Raw genomic sequence first — 27,636 nt, forward strand, 5'->3', positions numbered from 1 at the left:
AGGATTGATGGTGAAAATGTTGTACCTGTGCCAACTGAACCTGATAATGATTTTTCTGTGAAAGTTGATGTGTCCATAGGTACAGGAGTGCTCAGCCACGTCACTCTGCGGAGTGAGACGGCTGAGGAACCCCTAGCAGGGGCAAGTGTCGGTGCTACAGGAAATGGGGAGATACATGGGAACCGTGAGGAAGGTGATGCCATGCAATTGACCAGTGCCACCGAGGAAGGTAACTGGCCCATAAGTAGCAATGCTCCTGAGGTAATGGGGGTGGATTGGGAGGTAGAGCCCATAGCAGCGTCGGCTGATGGGTCTGTAGAAATCCCCGGGGAGACAGCCTACGTAGCTGCTGTCACCCGCAGTCAGAGTGCCCGGAACGCAGATAACTGTCTGCCTCCCGGACCCTCCTCAGTCATCATTGTGACTGAACCAGAGGTGGACCCAGAGCAGGTCCCAGAGGGTTCCCGTGGGGAAGGGACCCCGACATCGCTTCTGGCTTCCCCTAGCCAGGAGTTTCAGGCTGCTCTGCGCGCAGATGCGAGCCTAGAGTTTGAGACAACTCGCCGAGACGCCCATCTCCGAGACTGATAAGGAGAGGGTGTTCTGGGAAAGAGGAAGGCTGTACCGGGAGACAGTACCCGGAAAATCGCAAAAGCAGTGGTTGAGGGAAAGACAGCTGGTCGTCCCGCAGCAGTTCCGGGGTGAGTTGTTACGGATTGCCCATGAGATCCCGCTAGCTGGACACTTGGGGATCAGCAAAACAAAGGCCCGGCTGTCTCAACACTTCTATTGGCCTAAGATGGGGACAGATGTGTCAAACTACTGCCGCTCCTGTGTCACCTGTCAAAGAGTAGGGAAGGCGGGGCCTGCTCTTAAGGCTCCCCTGATCCCTTTGCCAGTGATAGAGGAGCCTTTCCAAAGGATCGCGGTGGACATTGTGGGCCCGCTGGTCGTCCCCAGCAGCTCTGGAAAGCAATACATCCTTACTGTGGTAGACTACGCTACCCGGTACCCAGAGGCAGTAGCTCTGTCGTCAACTAGGGCAGATAAGGTGGCGGATGCCCTGTTGGCTATCTTTTCACGTGTAGGATTTCCCAGGGAGATGCTTACTGATCAAGGGACCCAATTCATGTCTCGCCTAATGGAGACTCTCTGTAAGAGAATGCAGGTGAAGCACCTGGTATCGAGTGCGTATCACCCACAGACCAATGGCTTGTGTGAACGCTTCAATGGTACCCTCAAACAGATGCTACGCATGCTGGTTGAGACACAAGGGCGCGACTGGGAGCGGTACCTCCCACACCTGCTGTTCGCTTACCGAGAGGTTCCGCAGGCCTCGACGGGGTTCTCCCCCTTCGTGCTCCTGTACGGCAGGCGAGTACGGGGACCCCTTGGGTTGGTAAGAGAATCCTGGGAAGAGGAGCCGAACCCTTCTGAAGTGTCCATAGTGGAGTATGTCATGCGCTTCCGTGACAAGATGCAGACCTTGACGCAGTTGGTGCATGACAACATGACACAGGCTCAGGCTGATCAGAAGCGCTGGTACGACCAGAACGCCCGGGAGAGGACCTACCACGTGGGTCAAAAGGTGTGGGTGCTGGTCCTCGTGCCAACGGATAAGCTTCAGGCAGCCTGGGAGGGCCCGTACGTCGTCCACCAACAGCTCAACCCGGTCACCTACGTGGTCACACTTGACCACGCTCGGGGTAGGCGAAAGGCCTTTCACGTCAACATGATGAAGGCTCATCACGAACGTGAACCTTTCGTCCTACCGGTCTGCAGCTTGCCCGAGGACGGGGAGAAAGACACCCTCCTGGACATTCTGGCCCAAGCCAAGGCCGGTGGGTCCATTGAGGACGTGGAGGTAAGCGCCTCTTTAACCGAACCCCAGCGGTTGCAGTTGCAAACCATGCTGGAACCCTACCGGGCCGTGTTCTCCAACCGACCTGGAAGGACTGAGTTAGCAGTCCATGCGGTGGACACCGGGAATCATGCCCCACTACAGCGAACACCCTATTGAATCTCCGATAAGGTGCAGCAGGTTATGCGCCAGGAGATTGATGAGATGTTACAGCTGGGGGTGATTCGACGGTCAAAGAGTGCGTGGGCCTCACCTGTAGTTCTCGTGCCCAAGAAGGACCGGACCACCCGGTTCTGCGTGGACTACAGGGGGCTCAACGTCATCACAGCCTCTGACTCGCACCCAATGCCGCGCATTGAAGAGCTGCTTGAGAGGTTAGCTGGCGCAAAATACCTGACCATAATGGATCTGAGTCGAGGATACTGGCAGATTCCCCTGAGCCCCGAGGCGCAGGAGAAGTCCGCCTTTATCACACCCTTTGGACTGTACGAGTCCACGGTCATGCCCTTCGGCATGAAGAATGCCCCTGCCACTTTCCAGCGGATGGTCAATCTCCTGCTTCAGGGACTGGAGGAGTACGCCGTGGCGTACTTGGATGACATTGCCATATTCAGTTCCTCCTGGAAGGAACACCTGCAGCATCTTGAGGAGGTGCTCAGGCGAATTCACCAAGCTGGACTGACTATCAAGCCGGAAAGTGCCAGGTGGGCATGAGGGAGGTCCACTACCTGGAACACCGGGTAGGCGGAGGCACCCTAAAGCCAGAGCCTGAGAAAGTGGGAGCGATCGTGGACTGGCCCACTCCCAGGACCAAGAAACAGGTGATGTCCTTCCTGGGCACTGCAGCGTACTATAGGCGCTTCGTACAGCACTATAGTAGCCTGGCAAAACCTTTGACGGACCTCACCAGGAAGAAGCTACCCCACATCGTCAACTGGACCGATGGCTGTGAGGGGGCCTTCCAGGCATTGAAAACAGCACTGTGCAACGCCCCTGTGTTGAAAGCAGTCGACAGCAGTCGACCGTTCTTGGTACAGACCGACGCCAGCGAGTTTGGCCTTGGTGCTGTGCTCAGCCAGGTTGACTCGGAGAACCAAGAGCACCCCGTGTTGTACCTGAGCCGGAAACTTTTGCCGACGGAAGTGGCCTACTCCACCATCAAGAAAGAGTGCCTGGCCATAGTCTGGGCCCTGCAGCGCTTGCAGCCCTACTTGTACGGTCGCACCTTCAGTGTGGTGACCGATCACAACCCTCTGCGCTGGCTAAACATCATGTGTGGAACCAACAGCAGGTTGCTATGCTGGAGCCTTGCCCTTCAGCAGTTTGACTTCACCATTGAACACAAAACGGGCAGGGAGCATGGCAATGCAGATGGACTGTCCCACCAGGGTGAACCTACTGAGGTGCGCATGGAGGCATAGTGAGGGTTTCTGCCTCCGTAGCGCAGACCAAAAGGAGGTGTCACGATATTGTATGAAATATAATATAAGTTTTAGTCTCCCATTGCCAGCACCTATAGGGTGGGCGTTGACCCCCTTTTACTTCAGGATTTAGCTTTTCTTTTCAATGGGGGTAGAAGAGCTTTTATTGCTCTGGCTGTAAATTCCTGACTTTGAGCAACTCACTCTTCATGCCCCTCCCAAAAGAATTTTTACGATCGCTTGTGTTGGCTCAAACTTTCCTCCAGCTAGAACTGGTATAGAAGTCTCCAGAATCCATGAGGGTCTTTGTTCTAATATGATAAGATATTGGGCCAACGGTTTAAGCTAGGAAAATAATACATCCAGTTTGTGAATCTCCATCGGCGGATCTATCGGCCACGGTAAACGCGGGCTTCTAGTTGCAACAGGGACAGAGTTTGGATTTCTCTGGAACTACGCATCCCATCAAACTCAAATTTAGGGGGCGTGGCTTGGGCATGGAGCTGTGAGCACACATCTCTCCTGAGCTCCAGCGTGCCTGAGGCCTCTGCAGCAATTATATAGCCACCATCAGCTCCACTCACCCACCGATGTCGAAGAATAAGGCCGGGCTCCGCTCCCAGGGAGCTCACAGCAGGTCTGGCAGGCTCTAGTATCACCAGGTACATGTCGGTGTCTGGAAGCATGGGAAAGAGAGCAGCTCCTTCAGCCATGGTGGAGGGGGGAGGTGCCTCCTCCTCCATGCAGCAGCATGCACAGGAGCTCCCCATCTGGGACTGCAGGCACACAGAAGAATGGGGCCACAGCAGAGAAGACACAGGAGAGAGGACGAATGACTGCTGCACCAGGGACCAGCTGCTCACCACAGAAGCTGACAGGAGGGAGCCAAGTACAGAGCAAGGGAGAGGTGAGAGCTGTGACCTGCCCCTCCCCCCTGGACAGACCGTGTCACAGGCTGAGCTGGCTGAGGACCTGTCTCCCCCTATACTACACCCTTATCAGGCTCAGGAAACTGAAATGGGCCCCTCACTACTACCACCAGGGAGACATGAGAGAGGGGCTTCTCCCAGCCTAGTGCCCCAGGACATTGTGCCCACCATCACTGCATCTCATGGCCTCCCCACACAGGCTCCTGTTAGGTCCCTGGGCTCTGATGACTATATAACTGCCTCCGAGCTGAGAGCGCAGCTGAGTGCCTTCCCTACAAAGGCTGACATGGAGGGCTATATACAGCGTCTGGAGGCAGTGTGCAGGAGTGAAGTGGGGTCCCTTAAGGAGGACGTGTCCCATCTTACCACCACTGTCTCCGCATTAGAAGCTAAAGTGGAGTCGCTTTCCTCACAATTGCAGAGTCAGCAGCAGCTTCTGGATCTGCACGCGGAGACTTTCAATGTGGTCCTAGATATGCTGGAGGACTCTGAGAACAGGAACCGGAGGAATAATATCAGGCTCCGTGGGATCCGAGTCCGTAGCCCCACGTGAACTCTCCTCGGCCCTCCATGGCATTTTCAATTCTCTCTTAGGGATGTCACCCACTGAACACATTGAAATTGACAGAGCCCACCGCTCGCTAGGCCCAAAGAACCCCGATACATCCAAGCCGAGGGACATCATCTGTAGGATTCACTACTTCCAAACTAAGGATGACATCATGCGTAAGGCGAGGGACCACGATGCTATTGACTTTAATGGGTCTGATGTTCTTCTCTTGTCTGACCTCTCACGCTTCACCCTGGCTAAACGGAGGGCTCTGCGCCCCCTCCTGGAGGTGCTGTGGGAAAATAAGATCCCCTACAGTTGGGGTTACCCATTTCAGTTACAAGTACGCGGTGATAAAGGATTGATAATTCTGAGATCCCCATCAGATTTGCAGAACTTCACCGCTGCACTGGGCTTACCCATGGTCACACTGGGAGATTGGCCTCGCCTTACTGCGTCTGACCTATGGGGCCCACGCCGTGCTGGTAGTTCCCCCGCTGGGTCACTGGGAAAGAGGAAACGGGGCTCCCACCGTAGACGTGCCTGTTACTCATGCTGATGACACTTGATCACCTAATTCAGACCTTATGATCACTATCGCCCCTTTTCTCTTTTTGCTTTTTTGCCGCCTACATTGTCCCTACATGTTGCCGGGCTCCCACGGGGGGCTTGGTCATGACTTTGCTTTAGCCTGTTAATTGTGGATGGACTGGAGCCACATGTTTTGTAGCGGTGACATTTCTATTTGACTCTACCTGGGACTCCTGAGCGGGGTTCCTAGCATGGTTCATTTTGCACTATTTATGAATGTCCACCTACTTCAATTGACTCCTCATGTACTGTGCTCAACTGTTGCACTACAGCATTAATGTGCTAATGTTATTCTATGTTGGCTAACGCTGCTCTTTCTCCTGAAATGTGACTTTTGATGATACCCCTTCGGGGGCTTGTTATGACTCTGCTTATTTCGACAAATGTTCTTGGCCCACGATCCGCTGTTATGTTCGTTAACAATGTTTATGTTACCAGGGTCGTGGGCCTACTGGGTAGAGTTGGATTTTTGTATTTTCTTTTTTGCTGCAGAGGCTCGGCTGGTTGCTCTCTGCTCAATCACCTCCCCACTAGGGTGTGTCTCTGACACTACTTCTCAGAGTTTTCTCTGATATTGTCCTGTACCCTTGAGGCCTAGTGGCTTCTTGGTTTCTCTCTTTCTTTTTGGTCGGAACCCTGTCTCCCGGCTGAACTACTATCTTTCCTTGGTGCTTTACTTTCTCTGTTTCTATTTTTCCCCACTTTCTACCCCTACTACTCCTTTCTGGCCCGATTGTACCACCTGCAGGCCCGATAGTTCCTATGGCATCCCTACAACTCTGCTCGCTTAATGTCAGGGGGTTTAATGTCCCTGAAAAGCGATCGAAGGTTTTATACGGTATGCATAAGAAACGGGTTGACATACTTCTGCTGCAGGAGACACATTTCCGATCAGACAGAATCCCTAAGATTAACCATAAATACTACACACAGTGGTTCCATGACAGTAACTCTGACTCCAAGTCTAAAGGAGTCAGCATTGCATTGCACAAGTCTTTACAGGCTCAGGTAGTTGCCTCTAAAGCGGATTCTAATGGTCGATATGTGTTTTTGAAGCTTAAAATTGCCTATGATTTGTTCACCATAGCTAACATTTATCTCCTCAATCAAGACCAGGTCCGAGCGTGCAGAAAGTACCTACGGGACCTCTCGGCCTTTGCGGAAGACTATGTGATTATGGGAGGGGACTTCAATATGGTGTTGGACCGCGCTGTGGATTCCTGTTCGGGCAGGTCGGCGGTGTCCCTCTCTCAGCTGGAGAGACTGCGGCGGGCCCTGACGGACTCAAGGTTGGTGGATGTATGGAGGTTACTGCACCCCACTACCCGAGATTATACCTACTTCTCCACAGTACATAATTCCTATAGTAGATTGGATTATTTTTTGATCAGCCACGGGCTCCTGTCTCTTGACCCAAAGTCTGACATTGACACGATGTTGTGGTCAGACCATGCCCCAGTTTTGCTCTCCCTCCGGCTGCCGAGCCTTTCTCCGAGAGAATGGACCTGGTCCTTAAACCCTGGTCTCCTTGGAGATCTAACGTGTCAGGCGGCGGTGCGAACAGCAATCTTGGACTTTCTAGATTTTCACAAGCATGACCCCACGGCCATCCCGTACCAATGGGAGGCTTTGAAATGAGTTATACGGGGAGTATTTATACAACAGGGGGCCCGGTTGAAGAGAGAAAGGGAGACTAACATTGTGGGTTTGTTGACTCGTATCCAAACTCTGGAGTTGGATCATAGACGGACTAGAGATGCTGGGGTGCTGGCTGATCTCCTCCGGGCACGCTGTGAGTTTAGTGCCTTGTTGGACACGACGTTAGCACGACAGAGGGACCGCTTTCATAAATTTCTGTACAAGTACTCTGATAAACCCGGGAGAGCTCTAGCGAGGTTTTTGCACCCCCGTGCCCCCACCACTTATATCCATACCGTGAGGTCTGCTACGGGTGAACTGGTCCATTTTCCTGAGATTGTGGACTCATTCAGAGCATATTACGACTCTCTCTACAATTTAAGCGGCCCGTTGTCTGATATGTTCCCTTCCGAGTTTCAAGCACGGGTGGACGACTACATCCAGGACACTAAGCTCCCGCCTATGTCGGTGGAGGAGTCTGAGGCCCTGGAGAGTCCTCTCTCGGAACAGGAGGTTTTAGACACGATAACATCTTTGGCTAATGGTAAAAGCTCTGGTCCTGACGGATTCTCCGCCGCCTTCTATAAGTTATATGCGAATTCTCTGGTCCCCTTCATGACCAAACTGTTTAACTCCATCTCGGCCAGCTGCCCCTTTGCCCCCCAAAAGTTGATGGCCACAATCACCGTGATTCCTAAACCGGGAAAAGATCCCCTATTGTGTGCAAGCTATAGGCCCATATCCCTCATTAATGTGGATGTGAAGGTGTTCGCGAAAGTGTTAGCTGGTAGACTGAACCCTATTCTACCTGGGTCCATCCATAGTGATCAGGTGGGCTTTGTGCCGCACAGGGAGGCCAGGGATAACACGGTGAAGACGTTGCTTCTGACCTCGTACATGCGCACAGGAGGGGTACCAGCATGTTTATTATCTATTGACGCTGAGAAGGCGTTTGATCGCCTAGGCTGGACCTTCCTGTGCGCAAAAAACTAAGTAGAATGTTCAACTAAGGTTCAAAAAACTAAGCAAAATCAAAGGAAACCTTATATAAGGTTTCCTTTGATTTTACCTTCCTGTGCGCCTCTCTGAAGCAACTGGGAGTGGGACCTAACATGTTGGAGAGGATTTTTGCTCTGTACCATAGGCCTACGGCCCGTCTTAAGAGTGAACGGCACCCTTTCTCTGCCCATTGACATAAGAAATGGGACCCGTCAGGGTTGCCCCCTTTCCCCTTTACTTTATATCCTTGCGATGGAGCATCTGGCAGTGGCATTACGGAAGACACCTGATACTGAGGGTCTGCGGATTGGCCAACATGAGTTTAAGATATCCCTGTATGCGGATGATTTATTGCTGTACATTACCAACCCGACCGTGGCTTTTCCTGTACTCCTCCGAGAGTTCCGTAGGTTCGGGGAGGTTTCAAACTTTAAAGTCAACTACTCCAAGACGGAGGCGCTCAGTATCTCCCTGCCTGATGGTCTAGTCTCTCAGCTCCAGGCATCCTTCTCTTTTAAGTGGAAGACCGACGCCTTAAAATATTTAGGAGTCTTAATACCTGCTGACATTAGCGCAACATATGCTCTGAACTACGTCCTGCTCCTGCAGAAAATTATCTCAGACCTTAAACGGTATGGCACACCTCAGCTATCTTGGTTCGGACTGGTGGGAGTGGTCAAAATGGATATTTTACCACGGTTCCTCTATCTCTTTCAGACTGCTCCAGTGCAGGTTCCGGATTGCTTTTTCAGGCGCCTGCAGTCGGCCATCAATAGCTTTATTTGGGGAACTAAGAAGCCGCGGACTCGATTCTCAGTGTGAGACCCAAGACTAAAGGGGGGGTAGGCCTTCCTGATTTTAAACGTTATTATCAGGCAGTCTTGATCTCTAGGATTGTCGACTGGAGGTTCGGTGATGCTCATAAACAGTGGGTGCTCCTGGAGACACTTTTATCGCCCTTTTCTTTGTACTGGCTGCCTTGGCTGGGGGGGACCGGACGCCCACCTGTGTCGAGTTTTGCTCCACTCACACAGATTGTTTTGAGGTTTTGGGATAGATCCTATGTGAAATTACGCCTGACTTCCCGATTGAGCAGACTGAGTCCCCTTTTTGACAATCCGGCCTTTCCCCCAGCAATCTATGTATCTGTGTTGGTCATGACTTGATGGGGTGGGACTGGGTCAGGTGAAGGATAAGCTTGCGGGGCTCTCCGGCGTGCTGGGGTTACGAGGTTCTGGTCTTACAACACCGCTGTCCTGGCTAGAGTTTCTGAAATTGCGGAGCTTTCTTTCCAGTGTGCCGATTGGGGCGCTGATGCCATTTGAGTCCCTGATGCTCCCTACCGAAGGTCCCTCCCGCGTGGTTTCGGTGCTCTATGGCCTGGTCTTGAATTCACTTCCCCCTACTACGCTTGGATTTATGGAGGCTTGGGAGAGGGACCTGGGGATCACCTTTTCTGAGGCGGATAGTCTGAAAATCTTCACTCTTGCACATAAGATGACGATGTCCAGTCAGGCGCAGGAGAGGAATTATAAATTACTGACACGCTGGTATAGGTGTCCCACCCTTCTCCACAGGATTAACCCGGAGATCTCGAACGCCTGCTGGAGATGTGGCTCCGCCACGGGCTCTATGCTTCATGTTTGGTGGTCCTGTGGTCCCCTGCAACCCTTCTGGAACTCAGTCTTCGATGCCTTTCACTTGATGACTGGGGTCCGCCACGAACCCTCCTCCCAAATGGCCCTACTGTCCCTGATACCCAGTTCGATAGCTTCCGTTAAAAAGGGGATCCTGAGATTTTGCCTAATAGCTGCCAGGGCAGTTATTCCCCGACATTGGAGGTCCACTTAGGTCCCCTCCACAGAGGAATGGATAGCTGAAATGGATAGATTACATCATCTGGAGTCGCTGGTGGCGGGTGATGCTGCATATGACCAGGGACGCACCTGGTTCCTCTGGCAATCCTTCAAGGAGAGCATGGGATTCCTGACTTGGCTGCGTACATAGTTATAATTCTCAATACGTGGGCGTGTACATTGCTGGGTCTTCCTTAACCCCCCCCCCCTTCCGTCTCCCTCCTTACTCCCATTCCCCCCCTTTTTTCTTCTCTCTTTTTCTCTTTCTTTCCTTTTCTCCTATCTCTACAATTGCTTTTCTTACAGGTTCTGTATTCTGTATAGAAGGTCCATGTCCCGAGGTGATTCTCAAGATGAGAAGCATGTACCCTTTATGTGCCAGAGTCCTTGTTCAACTACACTTGTGCTGTGTTCTCAGAGACGTAATGTATAGCTCTGGACATTGTAATGATTCTTTTTATTGTTTTTCCTGTTTAAAATTTCAATAAATATATTTACTGAAAAAACCCCTCAAATTTAGTCTCATTAGAACGCCAATGTTAATACAAGATGAATGCTGGGTGTGTTATGATTCTGACATGTTCTGTAGCGGAGATACAGGCATTAGACAAACTTGTGTTAAATTTACTGAAGGCCCCGTCTCACTAAGCGATTTACCAACGATCACGACCAGCGATACTACCTGGCCGTGATCGTTGGTAAGTCGCTGTGTGGTCGCTGGGGAGCTGTCACACAGACCGCTCTCCCCAGCGACCAACGATCAGGGGAACGACTTCGGCATCGTTGAAACTGTCATCAACGATGCCGAAGTCCCCCTGCAGCACCCGGTAACCAGGGTAAACATCGGGTTACTAAGCGCAGGGCCGCGCTTAGTAACCCGATGTTTACCCTGGTTACCAAAAAAAACAAACACTACATACTCGCCTTTCGGTGTCCAGGTCCCTTGCCGTCTGCTTCCTGCTCTGACTGAGCCGCCGTACACTGAGAGCGCAGCGGTGACGTCACTGCTGTGCTCTCACTTCTCACTGTACGGCCGGGAGTCAGTGAGAGCAGGAAGCAGACGGCAAGGGACCTGACGGACATCAGAAGGCGAGTATGTAGTGTTTGTTTTTTTTTACATTTACGCTGGTAACCAGGGTAAACATCGGGTTACTAAGCGCGGCCCTGCGCTTAGTAACCCGATGTTTACCCTGGTTACCAGTGAAGACATCGCTGGATCGGTGTCACACACACCGATTCAGCAATGTCAGCGGGGCCTCAACGACCAAAAAAAGGTCCAGGCCATTCCGACACGACCAGCGATCTCGCAGCAGGGGCCTGATCGCTGGTACGTGTCACACATAGCGAGATCGCTATGGAGGTCGCTGTTGCGTCACAAAACTTGTGACTCAGCAGCGATCTCGCTAGCGATCTCGCTATGTGAGACGGGGCCTTAAGACTGAAGAGATAGGAGGGTCTGAAGAAGCCAGCCCTGTTCGTGATGTCACAAGGCTGTGGTTATTTAAGTGACTCCACTTTACCCAGCCTCCAGAGTCTGTGAGTCTGTCTGAGTCTTATCTGAGGAGTCCTGACTGCCAGTTCTGATGCATTGGGACATATGGGAACTCCACCCACTAGCCTGGTTGCCTGCAATGTCCTGAGAACATGTGAGTGTTACCTTTTCTCATTTAATCCCTTTGTTTTATAATTACCTTGTACATTTTTCAATTGTCTCATTTTGTAACATCTTTTATACCTTTTTATAAACACTGCCTTAATCTTTAATGGAGTAAAATATTTAAAATACTAGATTCGTTCTTCATGCTCTAAAAAGTACCCTAAGGCTTCTGAAGGGAGTTACTCTACTGTTTTGGGTTAGCTTCGGACCCGTTTAATCGAAGCTGGTGGCAGCATACTGTGTGCTGTGCCTTTGGGAGTCGTTGTAGCGACTGCGGCGTTGATAATTATTGTTCCTGCCTGAGTGGGAGTAGTTATATCGCCTCGCTGCAGCGTGCCCAATAGCCAGTACATAGCAGGCAGCCTTTCCGGCGACTAGTTACTCTAGGTGCAGTACCTAATCTGACCTGAGGGTAAGGGGGGCGCCAGAGAGCTGCAAGTTCTCAAGTGGAACTGTAAAGCGGGATATATATAAATCCCTGCAGTTCGTGGTATTTTGAAGAGCAGTGGGATACGTAAAATAAGCCCCTGCTGTAAAACAAGAGGTCAATAACCTTGTGTGTGTTTTTTCATCACATGGTAGCAGTGGAGGGATAACTAAGATAAGCCCCCCTGCACATGTGATAGCCGTCTGTTGGCCTAAAGTCACCCCGATCCGTGACGTAGGTGTGACGGTCACGGTGTGACTCGTGACAAATTGGTGGCAGCAGTGTGGATTCATGACAGGGGCGCTGCCAGATACCGGCACAGACAGCAGGGGGCGCTGCCAGATACCGGCACAGACAGCAGGGGGCGCTGCCAGATACCGGCACAGACAGCAGGGGGCGCTGCCAGATACCGGCACAGACAGCAGGGGGCGCTGCCAGATACCGGCACAGACAGCAGGGGGCGCTGCCAGATACCGGCACAGACAGCAGGGGGCGCTGCCAGATACCGGCACAGACAGCAGGGGGCGCTGCCAGATACCGGCACAGACAGCAGGGGGCGCTGCCAGATACCGGCACAGACAGCAGGGGGCGCTGCCAGATACCGGCACAGACAGCAGGGGGCGCTGCCAGATACCGGCACAGACAGCAGGGGGCGCTGCCAGATACCGGCAGACAGCAGGGGGCGCTGCCAGATACCGGCACAGACAGCAGGGGGCGCTGCCAGATACCGGCACAAACAGCAGGGGGCGCTTCCAGATACTGGCACAAACAGCAGGGGGCGCTGCCAGATACCGGCACAGACAGGTGGGGGCACTGCCAGATACCAGCACAGAGAGCAGGGGGCGCTGCAGGATGCAGATGAAAGTCATGCTGCCCCCCAAAGGGTATAACACCTCCAGAGCGGACTACTTACCTCATCAGACTCATCAGACAAAGTCTTCAGCAAGATGGGGAACAGGAGATCAGTGTGACGAAACATCTGCAGCAAGACAGAAAAGGGTGAGAATGACTGGAGCCCCCTATAGTGTCTGTGCCCCCTATAGTGTCTGTGCCCCCCATGTACACCAAGCATGTATAGTGTCTTTATCCTGCCGCCCAGCACATAAGGGGAGGGGTATACAGCTGTATATAGGTGCCTGAATATTGGGGTACGCACCTTGCGGGGGGTCTTGATGTACAGGTGATAGATCCACTTCAGCACACAGATCCGGGTCATCATGCCTGTGCTGGGCTCATGGAGGTAGCGGTCTAGGACTTGCACGATTCCGTCCAGGTTAAGGGTCACAGCTGCGGCAGTGGAACTGCGGACCACCAAGTAGCAAAGAGTGAGGATGCAGTACAGGGGCCAGCGCTGCGTATCCTGGGGAGTCCTGTGTATGGGGCGCGGAGCCGCTCACATCACTCACTGGCAGAGCCTCGCGTGCCCCCCGCGCCCCCATTCTGGCGGAGTAGGACGCCACTCTCTGTAGCAGAAGGCTCTGCAGGCTGGAGCACATACACATGGGTAATATCTTTGCTTGCTGCCACCAGATGGAAACAGTCTTTCATTCAGAGGCTAAATACAGACCTAATGTGTGTCAGAGCTGGGGGTTTGTTACACTCCCTCTGGTGCAGAACCTGTGATCCCCCTGGCCGGGGGTCCTGTGTGTGCTGGGTCCTCGGGTGGTCCTGACCTCTCCAGGGCATGGCACAAGTCACAGGCCGCCTTGGGGCTGAGACAATGACCTTCCTCCTCCTTCCTGCTACTTGCACTTTCCAGTCATTTTCTCTCACAGCTGAAGGTTTGTTACTATTGTATTCAATCCAGACAATCACTAAATAATGTGAGAGGATACTGATAACTTGTAACAAACCCTCAGCTGTGTGAGAAGGACAGGTTTCCAGCCCCTGAATGTTAGAATGTTCCTATGCACTGACAGCAAGCAGACATATACAGACGTCTATTAGGAAGCTGCATTATTCTGTGCTTTCCTCACGGATCTGCAGAATCAGCTGTGAAGTCAGGAGCCGAGGACGGGATCAGCGACAGTGGTGATGGGAGCTGTACAGACTGAGCCTCTGTACCCCCTGCAGCCATGGAGGGAAGGACGAGCCCAGATATTCTGCGCCTGAATCGTGCACCCATCTGGAGACGGAGCAGATTTCGGTATGTAAGGAGGAGGATGATGGACGGGGCAAGTGACTGCTCTCCGGCCTCATCCACAGTAATAATGGTGAAGAGCGAGACCAAACCATGAGGAATCCAGACCCGACCACAGGCAGAAAACTACGGCTCTCACTGCCACCTCCTGGCCAGCAGACAGTACTGAAGGGGCATGAACCCAGCCAAGTGCTGGATGCTTGTGTCATTAACCGCTCACCTTCTGGGTGCAAACAAGCTGATGCTGTCCAGAGTGGAGTCGTTGTCTGTATCAGGAGTTCCTGGAAAGAAGCAAAACAATCAATCGCCGCATGAAAAGCCAGACCATTCCCTGGACAATTGCTACACTGTGGATGAAAGATGCATCCAATTCATCCAAACAGCCGATTGGCCACATCGCCAGAGGTGCCACGCAGCCGACTCGCCACATCGCCAGAGGTGCCACGCAGCCGATTGGCCACATCGCCAGAGGTGACATACAACAAACCTATCCAGTCAGCAACCCAACACAATACAAAAAGAAAAGCTATGAGAAGATTGGAGCAGCGTCAGTAACACTTGATTTTGTGTTGTCAGTGAATGAAGTAACCCCTGTGGTGCTGGATTATGGGGGAATGACTGACCCCTGTGAAGACGGAAGCACCGCCGCAGCACCGGTGGGAGAGTGGAAGATTTAGCACCATGGGGAAAGTATAAGATGAACTCATCAGTGTATAGCAATCGTACTCCGGTCATGAATAAGCCAAACACATAGAAAACCCTTAAAACTCACTATTTCATTTTAATCTTAGACTTGATGCTGTACCGTACGGTGCGACCATCACATCCTGCGGAAAAGATGAAAAATAAGACAAAAAAGTGCACGGTACAGCATCAAGTCTAAGATGGATTCTTTAAGGACTCGGCTGTTATTTCACTCCCCCGTATCTATCTAGTAAGGAGACAACAGTCCATATACTAAATGTTGTTCCCTACTTGTAGGGTTATCGCAGGGATCTCCAGGCTACGCAGGGACAGCCGCCGTGGAGCGGGGCGCCATGTCTCATCTACATTAGGGTGCCAACCTCCGCTGCACGGCACACCTAGTGATGGGGAAACGTAGATTTTTATTATGGTTTAGTTATAGTGCTTTGGAACAAAGCACTATACTGTTATTCCATCGTGGTAAACTTTTTCTTATTATAGTGCTTTGGAACAAAGCACTATACTGTTATTCCACCGTGGTAAACTTCTTCTTATTCTTATTATTCAGTCCGCACGTAATGCGGCCCGAACCGCTAAACTCACAGACTCCAGTGAGGTGTCATTTCGAAGCCAGCGTTCCTGAGAGGTGTGCTAAGTATTTTTCGTGCCGATCGGATTTGTAGTTTTTGCGCAATTTGTGTTTGAAAAAAGTCTTTCAATGCGTTTCAATAGGGAAATTGTCCCATACGTTTATAATGGGCTGGTTTCTGAGGCAATTTCTAAAAATAACTGCCACCTGGCTGATTAGCTGATTGATATGCGCAGTCAGACACAGTTACTATGCCAACTCCTATGAAGTCTACATCAGCTCACCAGGTCACAAGTTTTGTCAGATAATATCAGCTCTTAAAGTGACAGTACAGCACAATTCCAAACCACTATCTGTAGTCTTATGATTATTAGACTGTGGCCCGATTCTAACTCATCGGGTATTCTAAAATATGTATGTCCACGTAGTATATTGCACAGCCACACAGTATACAGTGCAGAGCCGTGCAGTACACAGCGCAGAGCCGCGCAGTACACAGCGCAGAGCCGCGCAGTACACAGCGCAGAGCCGCGCAGTACACAGCGCAGAGCCGCGCAGTACACAGCGCAGAGCCGCGCAGTACACAGCGCAGAGCCGCGCAGTACACAGCGCAGAGCCGCGCAGTACAAAGCGCAGAGTCGCGCAGTATAAAGCGCAGAGCCACGCAGTACACAGCGCAGAGCCGCGCAGTACACAGAGCAGAGCCGCGCAGTATACAGCGCAGAGCCGCACAGTACACAGCGCAGAGCCGCGCAGTACACAGCGCAGAGCCGCGCAGTACACAGCGCAGAGCCGCGCAGTACACAGCGCAGAGCCGCGCAGTACACAGCGCAGAGTCGCGCAGTATAAAGCGCAGAGCCGCGCAGTACACAGCGCAGAGCCGCGCAGTACACAGCGCAGAGCCGCGCAGTACACAGCGCAGAGCCGCGCAGTATACAGCGCAGAGCCGCGCAGTACACAGCGCAGAGCCGCGCAGTACACAGCGCAGAGCCGCGCAGTACACAGCGCAGAGCCGCGCAGTACACAGCGCAGAGCCGCGCAGTACACAGCGCAGAGCCGCGCAGTACACAGCGCAGAGCCGCGCAGTACAAAGCGCAGAGTCGCGCAGTATAAAGCGCAGAGCCGCGCAGTACACAGCGCAGAGCCGCGCAGTACACAGCGCAGAGCCGCGCAGTATACAGCGCAGAGCCGCGCAGTACACAGCGCAGAGCCGCGCAGTACACAGCGCAGAGCCGCGCAGTACACAGCGCAGAGCCGCGCAGTACACAGCGCAGAGTCGCGCAGTACAAAGCGCAGAGTCGCGCAGTACAAAGCGCAGAGCCGCGCAGTACACAGCGCAGAGCCGCGCAGTATACAGCGCAGAGCCGCGCAGTACACAGCGCAGAGCCGCGCAGTACACAGCGCAGAGCCGCGCAGTACACAGCGCAGAGCCGCGCAGTACACAGCGCAGAGCCGCGCAGTATAAAGCGCAGAGCCGCGCAGTACACAGCGCAGAGCCGCGCAGTACACAGCGCAGAGCCGCGCAGTATAAAGCGGAGAGCCGCGCAGTACACAGCGCAGAGCCGCGCAGTACACAGCGCAGAGCCGCGCAGTACACAGCGCAGAGCCGCGCAGTACACAGCGCAGAGCCGCGCAGTACACAGCGCAGAGCCGCGCAGTATACAGCGCAGAGCCGCGCAGTACACAGCGCAGAGCCGCGCAGTACAGAGCGCAGAGCCGCGCAGTATACCGCGCAGAGCCGCGCAGTACACAGCGCAGAGCCGCGCAGTATAAAGCGCAGAGCCGCGCAGTGTAAAGCGCAGAGCCGCGCAGTACACAGCGCAGAGCCGCGCAGTACACAGCGCAGAGCCGCGCAGTACACAGCGCAGAGCCGCGCAGTACACAGCGCAGAGCCGCGCAGTACACAGCGCAGAGCCGCGCAGTACACAGCGCAGAGCCGCGCAGTACACAGCGCAGAGCCGCGCAGTACACAGCGCAGAGCCGCGCAGTATACAGCGCAGAGCCGCGCAGTATACAGCGCAGAGCCGCGCAGTATACAGCGCAGAGCCGCGCAGTACACAGCGCAGAGCCGCCCAGTATACAGCGCAGAGCCGCGCAGTATACAGCGCAGAGCCGCGCAGTACACAGCGCAGAGCCGCCCAGTATACAGCGCAGAGCCGCGCAGTATACAGCGCAGAGCCGCGCAGTATAAAGCGCAGAGCCGCGCAGTGTAAAGCGCAGAGCCGCCCAGTACACAGCGCAGAGCCGCCCAGTATACAGCGCAGAGCCGCGCAGTATACAGCGCAGAGCCGCGCAGTATAAAGCGCAGAGCCGCGCAGTGTAAAGCGCAGAGCCGCGCAGTACACAGCGCAGAGCCGCGCAGTACACAGCGCAGAGCCGCGCAGTACACAGCGCAGAGCCGCGCAGTACACAGCGCAGAGCCGCGCAGTACACAGCGCAGAGCCGCGCAGTACACAGCGCAGAGCCGCGCAGTACACAGCGCAGAGCAGCGCAGTATACAGCGCAGAGCCGTGCAGTATACAGCGCAGAGCCGCGCAGTATACAGCGCAGAGCCGCGCAGTACACAGCGCAGAGCCGCCCAGTATACAGCGCAGAGCCGCGCAGTATACAGCGCAGAGCCGCGCAGTACACAGCGTAGAGCCACGCAGTATACAGCGCAGAGCCGCGCAGTATACAGCGCAGAGCCGCGTAGTATACAGCGCAGAGCCCCGCAGTATACAGTGCAGAGCCCCGCAGTATACAGCGCAGAGCCGTGCAGTACACAGTGCAGAGCCGCGCAGTACACAGCGCAGAGCCGCGCAGTATACAGCGCAGACACACGCAGTACACAGCACGGACACGCGCAGTACACAGCGCAGAGCCGCGCAGTACACAGCGCAGAGCCGCGTAGTATACAGCGAAGAGCCACGCAGTATATAGCGCAGAGCCGCGCAGTACAAAGCGCAGAGCCGCGCAGTATACAGCGCAGAGCCGCGTAGTATACAGCGCAGAGCCGCGTAGTATACAGCGCAGAGCCACGCAGTATACAGCGCAGAGCCACGCAGTATACAGCGCAGAGCCACGTAGTTATACTGCCCAGTCACGTAGTATATTGTCCAGTCACATAGTATACTGCATATCCCTGTTAAAAAAAAAAAAAAGAATTAAAATAAAAAAGTTACATACTCACCTCCTGGAGCGGCCGGTATCTGATGGTTGTTGCACCTCCTAGAGCGGCCGGTACACGATGCTTGTTGCACCTGGAGTGGCCGGTACCCGATGCTTGTTGCGCGCTCCGGTCCCAAGAGTGCATTGCGGTCTCATGAGATGATGACGTAGCGGTGTTGTGAGACAGAAAGACGGAAGTGCCCTTAGACAATTATATAGTAGATTACCCCGCTCACCAAATCGGACCCCGAGGGGCCCGGCTCACCAAATCGGACCCAGAGTGACCCCGCCCACCAAATCGGACCCAGAGTGACCCCGCCCACCAAATCGGACCCAGAGTGGCTCCGCCCACCAAATCGAACCCAGAGTGACCCCTTCCACCAAATCAGACCCAGAGTGACCCCTTCCACCAAATCGGACCCAGAGTGACCCCACCCACCAAATCGGACCCTGAGGTGCCCAGCCCACCAAATGAGACCCTGAGGTGCCCAGCCCACCAAATCGGACCGAGTGACCCCACCCACCAAATTGGTCCCTAAGGTGCCCCGCCCACCAAATCAGACCCAGAGTGGCTCAGCCCACCGAATCGGACCCAGAGTGGCCGCGCCCACAGAATCGGACCAAAAGTGACCCCGCCCACCGAATCGGACCTAGATTTACCCCGCCCACAAAATCAGACCCAGATTGACCCAACCCACCAAATCGGACCGCCTGAGGGGCACCCAAGTGTGAAAGTCTTGCAGGGGCAGCCCGGGCACCATTCCAAAGCACTATCTGTAGTTCCTTCAGGAAATACCCATCTAGTTCTTCTTATTATTATTAGGCTTTTTTCCGCAATTAATGCGGCCCGAACCGCTGAACGCACAGACTCCAGTGAGGTGTCATTTCGAAGCCAGCGTCCACGAGAGGTGTGCTAAGTATTTTTTGTGTCGATCGGATTTGTAGTTTTGGCGCAATTTGCGTTTGAAAATTGTTTTCCCCTCATTGGAAAGCATTGTCTCAATGCGGTTCAATAGGGAAATTTCCTCATAGGGTATAATCGGACCCAGAGTGACCCGGGCCACCAAATCGGACCCAGAGTGACCCGGGCCACCAAATCGGACCCAGAGTGACCCGGGCCACCAAATCGGACCCAGAGTGACCCGGCCCACCAAATCGGACCCAGAGTGACCCGGCCCACCAAATCGGACCCAGAGTGACCCGGCCCACCAAATCGGACCCAGAGTGACCCGGCCCACCAAATCGGACCCAGAGTGACCCGGCCCACCAAATCAGACCCAGAGTGACCCGGGCCACCAAATCAGACCCAGAGTGACCCGGCCCACCAAATCGGACCCAGAGTGACCCGGCCCACCAAATCGGACCCAGAGTGACCCGGCCCACCAAATCGGACCCAGAGTGACCCGGCCCACCAAATCAGACCCAGAGTGACCCGGGCCACCAAATCGGACCCAGAGTGACCCGGGCCACCAAATCGGACCCAGAGTGACCCGGGCCACCAAATCGGACCCAGAGTGACCCGGGCCACCAAATCGGACCCAGAGTGGCCTCAACCCTGAGGGGCTACAACTACCAAACCAGCGCCTGAGGGGCACCTAAGTGTGAAAGTCTTGCAGGGGCAGCCCGGGCACCATTCCAAAGCACTATCTGTAGTTCCTTCAGGAAATACCCATCTAGTTTTATTTTGTGACCCGTTTGTTGTTCTATTTTAGAATACATCAAATAAAATATTGAGTTTTAAGGGATTTCTATGTTTTTGGCTTCAAGTATAAGATGAGCACAAATATCATCAGAGTGGACATCTCGTTAGAGGTGCGGAGCTCCACCGGGGCACCGGCTAACGCTCACATCTATAGGGGGCTCACCATGGTCAGTAGCCTCTTGATAAGATGGCAGCTCTTCCTGACTTGGCAACTGACTTGTGTCATCACTCTCATCATCTTCTGGGGTCACCAGCTTCATCAGGCTCAGGTTGCACACATTGGCCACCTCCTTAATACCTGGAGTGACAAGATGTAAGGAAGACGCAGGAGGAGAAGGCATCATGCATGAACAGCAGGGTGCGGTACGCCACAAAGGATACTCTTCTTCCGATCGTCGTACGACAGACATGGCAGCACGGCGGTCAGGATGCCGGAGGAATATGGAAGCATCACTCTGCCGGCCAACTGCAGGAACTCCCGCATCCAGGACATGGCCGTCAGCTGGATCAGGTCATCTGTCAACAGGGACATCGTGGGAGACAGTCGTCACTGCCGCCCACATCCAGAGCCAGGACGGGGCGAGATGGCACTCACCTGACGACTGGCAGTGGATCACCAGAATATTGGCCATTTCTGCAAACTTAACACTGTCTGGCATCTTCTTAATCTCCTTCAGGAACTCGCCCAGAGACACCTCACACCTGCAGGAGCAACAGCCACAGCTCAAGGAGCTCTTAGGGGCCCATGCACCACTACACCCATCATCCTCCTGAGAACAAGCGTCAAATAACATGGCCTAACTCAGTGGAGCCTGCAATGCTGCCGGAGGACAGGGGTCACATGGACGAACAGTGATAGAAAAGCTGAAAGGGAATGTCTACAAAAATAAAAAACTCCTAAGGTCTCAAGAACGAAGGGGGTGACATCATCTCTACAGGACCAGTATGGCCGACCGGAGCCGCGGGGTATGATTAGACAAGTGAGGCAATATAATTGATAACGGCCTATTCCAATGAAAGGACATCAACACCGAGTAATGAAAAATTCCTTTAACACTAAGGCCCCTGTATACAGAAATGCATGATAAGATCCTGTCTGCAGCCACCACTAGGGGGAGCTCCCTGTATACAGAGATACATGATAAGATCCTGTCTGCAGCCACCACTAGGAGGAGCTCCCTGTATACAGAGATACATGATAAGATCCTGTCTGCAGCCACCACTAGGGGGAGCTCCCTGTATACAGAGATACATGATAAGATCCTGTCTGCAGCCACCACTAGGGGAGCTCCCTGTATACAGAGATACATGATAAGATCCTGTCTGCAGCCACCACTAGGGGGAGCTCCCTATATAGAGATGCATGATAAGATCCTGTCTGCAGCCACCACTAGGGGGAGCTCCCTGTATACAGAGATACATGATCAGATCCTGTCTGCAGCCACCACTAGGGGAGCTCCCTGTATACAGAGATACATGATAAACTCCTGTCTGCAGCCACCACTAGGGGGAGCTCCCTATATAGAGATGCATGATAAGATCCTGTCTGCAGCCACCACTAGGGGGAGCTCCCTGCATACAGAGATACATGATAAGATCCTGTCTGCAGTCACCACTAGGGGGAGCTCCCTATATACAGAGATGCATGATAAGATCCTGCCTGCAGCCACCACTAGGGGGAGCTCCCAGTATACAGAGGTACATAAGATCCTGTCTGCAGTCACCACTAGGGGGAGCTCCCTGTATACAGAGATACATGATAAGATTCTGCCTGCAGCCACCACTAGGGGGAGCTCCCTGTATACAGAGGTACATAAGATCCTGTCTGCAGCCACCACTAGGGGGAAATCCCTGTATACAGAGATACAGGATAATATATTGTCTGCAGCCACTCCCATAAGTAATGTGATAAAGGACAAAAACTCAGACAAGATTACTCACATCTTCCGGATCTCTTTACTGTTATCTCCAAGTATTTGAAAAAGACCGTCCAGAATCTCAGGTAGATACTCCAGCAAGTTGATGTCAGGAACATTCTCCAGAACAAGAATCTAGGAAAGAAATATTGTCAGATAAGCCCCAACTAGTGACAGAAATGAGCGATAAGGTCCTGTCTGCAGCCACCACTAGGGGGAGTTCCCTGTATACAGAGATACATGATAAGATAACGTCTGCAGCCACCACTAGGGGGAGCTCCCTGTATACAGAGATACATGATAAGATAATGTCTGCAGCCACCACTAGAGGGAGCTCCCTGTATATAGAGATACATAAGATCCTGTCTGCAGTCACCACTAGGGGGAGCTCCCTGCATACAGAGATACATAAGATGATCTCTGCAGCCACCACTAAGGGGAGCTCCCTGTATACTGAGATACATGAGATCCTCTCTGCAGCCACCACTAGGGGGAGCTCCCTGTATACAGAGATACATAAGATCCTGTCTGCAGCCACCACTAGGAAGAGCTCCCTGTATAAATAAGATCCTGTCTGCAGCCACCACTAGGGGAGCTCTCGGATCTTGCTGCTCACCCAGGAGATGATGAATTGTCGGGCATACTGGTTGTTGGAGTAAATTCTTTCCCTCAGAAGTGGGACAAACCCAATCAAGTCAAACTTGCTGCTTTCTGTCACAATATCCTAAAAGGAGGAAGCAAGTGACATTATAGAAGTACAACCCTCATCATGCAGTCTGCAGTGTATGACTTCTCTGGCCAGTACGGCATGGGGGCTATGCTCATGCTCACACACCAAATGATGATGGGCACTAACCTTCAGCAGTCGGTCCAGGAGCTCGGAGCCACTTTTCACATTGGGGTCCGGATCTGCAGCGAGCTGTCAAATAGAGAGGTAAGTCACATATGCTGGAGAAGCCCCCAGATCCTCTGAATGGAGCCCCCACTGCCTGAGCAGATGGAAGCAGATCACTGTTAGGCAATCCCTGCATGTGTTGTGTGCAGTCGCGGGTACTCTGGCGTGCTCGATAAATATGTTGAAGACATCAGGATTTTTGGGTACTCACAGTATTCTCTATCGCTTCATTGTGGGACACAGGAAACCATTGCGGTGTATGCTGCTGACACTATGCATAAAAAAGTTATCTCTTCTTCCGCAGTATATACGCCACCGACCGGCACTAGGATATTCCGTTAGGGAGAAAGCAGTAGGAGAAGCAACAAATAAAAGAGAAAGGAAACACACAAACTCAAACTGTAACAATAGAATACAGTAAACAGAACTGTTAACCTTGTGAGGGTGCGGTGTCTCCCAATGAAGGCTCCGAGAAACAGATTTTACGGTGAGTAGCCCAAAAATCCAGTTTTCTCTATTCATTGGGGGACACAAGAAACCATGGGACGTCCCAAAGCAGTACCCAAGGGGAGGGAACAGCTGAAAACTCCATTCAGGTCAGAGAACTCACCACTGCCGCCTGCAAGGTCTTTCCACCTAAGGCCTCTTTCACACTTCAGTCTTTTTGTTTCCGTCAAAATCCGTCGTTTTGTGAAAAAAACGGATCCAGCGAATTTGCCCGGTATCCACCGAAGTGTAGGCATGGTCCCTGAAAAATGTGCAAACATGTGAATGGAGGACCAATTAGTGCTCTGCAGAGCTTCATGGCGGAGGTCCTACGAGTACAGCCAGGAGGCGCACACTGCCCAGGCAGCGAGTGCCTTAAACCCAGGAGAAGGCGCTCTGTTCTGACCCAGTAAACCTCCAGTTGCAGTCCAGATCCAGCAAGCAATCGTTGTCCTGGAGGACCTCTATACGCACGAGTCCGTGTTCCAAAAAGAAAGGTGGCGGCCTTAGCCGGATAGACGCACGTCACCCTGACCAGGAAACCCGATGAGAGAATGCCATGGAGGATGAATGTGAGCCAGACGAAAAGGAAAGGTGTGATGAGGGAGCAGCCGCCATCTTGGATACGGGCATACTAACAGAGATTGGCGTGACTCCATTTTGTCTCCTGGTCACAGGTCTGCAGAGATGAGCACTCCTGGCCCCCACCTTTTCTCATGAATAAAGTTCCTTTTAGCATGGTAATGGCATTAAGCTCAGTGTAGCAGGCAGAATGTACTTCAAAGCTCAATGAGGAAGCCACACCAGCAGGGGACAAGGAGGTGCCTGAGGGCTCAATTAAAGCATGCATATCAAGTGGCCACAGGATACACGTCTATTGTGGCCTTCCAGTCAAACCGTCTCCAACATGGAATCATGAATTATGGACGCATCATCCGAGGTACAGGCTCATAAAAAATATCCCCCTCGCCATAAAGAAATTGCGCATCTGACAGTGCAACTCCCGGGTCCGTGGGAGTTCTGGAACCTGAGATATGGAGATCAGCCTCCCACAGCGACCGAATGGGTCCGGGTTTGGTCCCTGTGCGACCGGCAGAACAAACCTCATGCGCTGGTACCACCCGTGTACTGATCCGATCATCCTGAGAGAAGTTATCCCATTTATTAGATATTGGATACAGATCTTGCAGGGAAGCTGAGGGGTGGAGATTCTTAGCCCGCTCAGGTACAGGGGGGAGGGACACAGCAGGGTTAAGAGCTGGGACACTTGGAGAGTGGGTGAGAACAGAGGAAGATGACTAAGGAACTAATGGAGAGGGTATGCCAGCCAGAGGGGAGCAAGCACACGCTTTCTGGGGGCTGCCCGGCAACTAAGTCTTGGATCTGCGTAACGCTGAGCCCCCCGGCTTCCACAAGCGACCTTCAACCTGGTAAATTGACCTCCAGCTTTATACCTCTAAGCCTTGCCTTGTGATTGTTATATTTTACTCTGACTAACTCTTGATATGTTTTAACTGTATATTTCTTGTAATTGCCTAGTGCGCCCTTAAGGAAATTAAATCATAAATTAATTTGGGCTGATCCTTTTACTCTGATTGCGAATCTTAGAATACCCAGCGTGGGTAACAGGGCAGTCTCACCGGCGGTCATTTGTTCAGGTGCAGTTTCCTTATTGACCTGAGAGACAAAGGGGGCGCCGGAGAGCTGTGCCTGTGTAGTTACGTCACGGATTGGTGACGTGGGAGGAACGGGGCTTCCTTCACATTGGTGGCAGCGTGTGGGATCAGAGTAATAGTGTGCGTGGGACCCTACTCCCAGACACTAATGACTACCAGCAGTAACTTTCACTGCTGGGGTCTTAAGGTCAGCCCAGCACTAGACGGTCAGAGTGTACATATAATAAGTTGTGTGCAAGGTCAGGGTTACAGCTGTGTTAGTAACCAGAGGTTCCAAAGATGGCGGATGGCACCAGGAGTGCAGTGAGGGAGCAGGCCAGTGCTATGGTCTATGAGGAGGTCGTGGTGGATGGTACCGTTCAAGGCGAGGGAGAGCTCAGCCCGGACTCCCAAGGAGCTAGCCACCCGTGCTTAGTCCGGCAAGGGACTACCTGCCCCAGCCTGTCCACATCAGAGGCCCTTGTTGCAGCGGCAGTGGCACGTCTCGAGGCGGGTAATGAAGACGCCTATGAGACTCATGGCAGCTGCAGAGAAAGCAGCAGAGGCCGAGCGTGCAGAACGCCATGAAGCGGCGGAGCGAGAGCGTGCAGAACGCCGTGAAGCAGCGGAGCAAGCAGGGGCAGAGAGAACAGCGGAGCGCCAGCACCGACTGGAGATGGCTCAACACGGGCTCCCGCTGGACGCCCCAGCACCACCAGAGTCCAGGGCTTCCAAAGTCCGGGCCGAGGACTTCCCTCTGCTTGAGAAGGATGGAGACCTGGATTCCTTCTTGCTGGCCTCTGAAAGGACCTGCCTTCAACACCATCTGGCCCCGGATCAGTGGCAAGATATCTGACCCCGTTTGATGGTTAAGTCCCTGGTAGTTTTGGGGGACTTACCTGCTGGGGCAGAGCAGGACTACAGCAGCATCAAGCGGGCCCTGATCCAGCACTACAACCTCACCCCGGAGTCCTACTGCAGGAAGTTCCGGAGCCTGCAGCGGTGCCCGAAGGACACCTGGACCGACCACATGCGGGTGTTGCTGAGAGCTGCAGAGCACTGAACCTCGGGTCTAGCGCTCACCACCCGCCAGGAGGTCCAGGAACTGTTCGTCACGGAGCAGTTCTTGTGGAACTGCCCAGAGGACCTCCAGCAGTTCCTCCGTAACCGGAAACCGAAGGGGGCTTCTGCTACAGCAGCCCTGGCAGACGAGTATGCCAATAACAGGGCGCCTGAGCCGAAGAAGCCTGCCAGCAGCACCTGGAGAGGGGGTAAGCCCAATCCTGCCCGTTTCCCCAGCCCCCAGAGTGCAAGGGGTGTACCCCCCTGCTGCCCTCTCCAGGCCAGGCGCAGAACCCCGACGTTGTCATCACTGCAACTAGCTGGGACACTTCAAGGCTGTATGTCCCCAGCGTCTTAAGGCCCCATCCCTGTCCCCGAAACCGTCCGCTGTTTTATGTGTGGGAGGGGGTGGTGGGAGGTCCCTGGACAATTACCAACCCGTCACCATCGGCCGCTCAGCGGTCATGGGACTGCGGGACCAGGCACTGAACGAACCCTGGTACGTCCTGAGGTGGTGTCCCCTCAAGACTTGGTACCGGGGAAAACCCTTTCAGTCTCTGGAATTGGAGGCGTGGAACCGGCGCTGCCTGTCGCCAAGGTGTTTTTGGACTGGGGCGCCGGGAGGGGAATGCAGGAGGTGGGAGTAACGTCAAATATTCCTGCCAATGTATTACTTGGGACCGATTTGGGGCGGCTAGTGTCTCAGTATGTGGCCTCTGAACCCCCAAGTTCGGCTCCCCAAGAATGTCATGACTCTACTGAGAATGTTGATGTGTTGAACGTGCCTCCAACAGTGGAGGAGGGAGTGAAACCTGAGGGTAATCCATGCACTGACACCACATACACAGGGCTCACAGGGAGGACAGGTGAGGAGACTGTAGGGGAGAGCTCAGAGGTGGAGGGAGGGGCTGCTATGGGCAGTGTAGGGCCCCTAAGTGAATCCAGGCTGCCGAGTCTAGGGCCCCCTGCAGGAAGAGGAACCGGCCATGGGGGGAGGGGGAGTCCCGGGAGAGGAGCCACCAGGTAAGACCCCAGGGCAGGAGTTCCCCACACCCGGGATGTCAGGAGTGCAGGGAAGTCTGCCTGACCTGGCGACTTGGTCAGGAGCCGGGGGGAAGCAGGTGCTACCCGTGGGCACAGCGGTCGTGGCCGCTGTCACCAGGAGTGGGAGCGCCGGAGCCCAAGGAGCCTCGTAGAGGTCCGACGGCTTCCCCCTCTCTGACCAAGTGGCTGCCGAGTCAGACAGCGGCCAGGAGACAGATCCCGGGGAGCTGACAGCGGATGTGGCAGTGTCGTCTATTCTCGCCACATCGAGTCAGGGATTTCAGGCAGCGTTGGAAGCGGACGCTAGCCTGAAAGCTCTCAAGGAGCAGGCAGCACAGCCTCCCATGGAATCAGACCGTGAGCGGGTGGTCTGGGACCAGGGACGGC

The 27,636-nt window shown here is 53.6% G+C and overlaps 1 protein-coding gene across 2 annotated transcripts in view; it reads right to left on the minus strand.

Annotated features, from left to right (window-relative positions):
- VAC14 (VAC14 component of PIKFYVE complex) overlaps positions 1 to 27,636 on the minus strand; it is a 45,487-nt gene that overhangs the window by 9,675 nt on the left and 8,176 nt on the right. For both annotated transcript variants that reach the window (XM_077288944.1, XM_077288943.1), the window contains exons 4-12: positions 22,964 to 23,026; positions 22,724 to 22,831; positions 22,133 to 22,242; positions 20,787 to 20,893; positions 20,573 to 20,707; positions 20,355 to 20,489; positions 14,290 to 14,350; positions 13,086 to 13,230; positions 12,843 to 12,908 (exon numbers count right to left, since the gene is read on the minus strand). In XM_077288944.1, coding sequence (XP_077145059.1) covers positions 12,843 to 12,908; positions 13,086 to 13,230; positions 14,290 to 14,350; positions 20,355 to 20,489; positions 20,573 to 20,707; positions 20,787 to 20,893; positions 22,133 to 22,242; positions 22,724 to 22,831; positions 22,964 to 23,026 — 930 coding nt within the window. The remainder of the gene's footprint in view (positions 1 to 12,842; positions 12,909 to 13,085; positions 13,231 to 14,289; positions 14,351 to 20,354; positions 20,490 to 20,572; positions 20,708 to 20,786; positions 20,894 to 22,132; positions 22,243 to 22,723; positions 22,832 to 22,963; positions 23,027 to 27,636) is intronic.

Source organism: Ranitomeya variabilis, chromosome 2 (genome assembly GCF_051348905.1).
Source record: "Ranitomeya variabilis isolate aRanVar5 chromosome 2, aRanVar5.hap1, whole genome shotgun sequence".
In the NCBI taxonomy this organism is placed as follows: Eukaryota; Metazoa; Chordata; class Amphibia; order Anura; family Dendrobatidae; genus Ranitomeya; species Ranitomeya variabilis.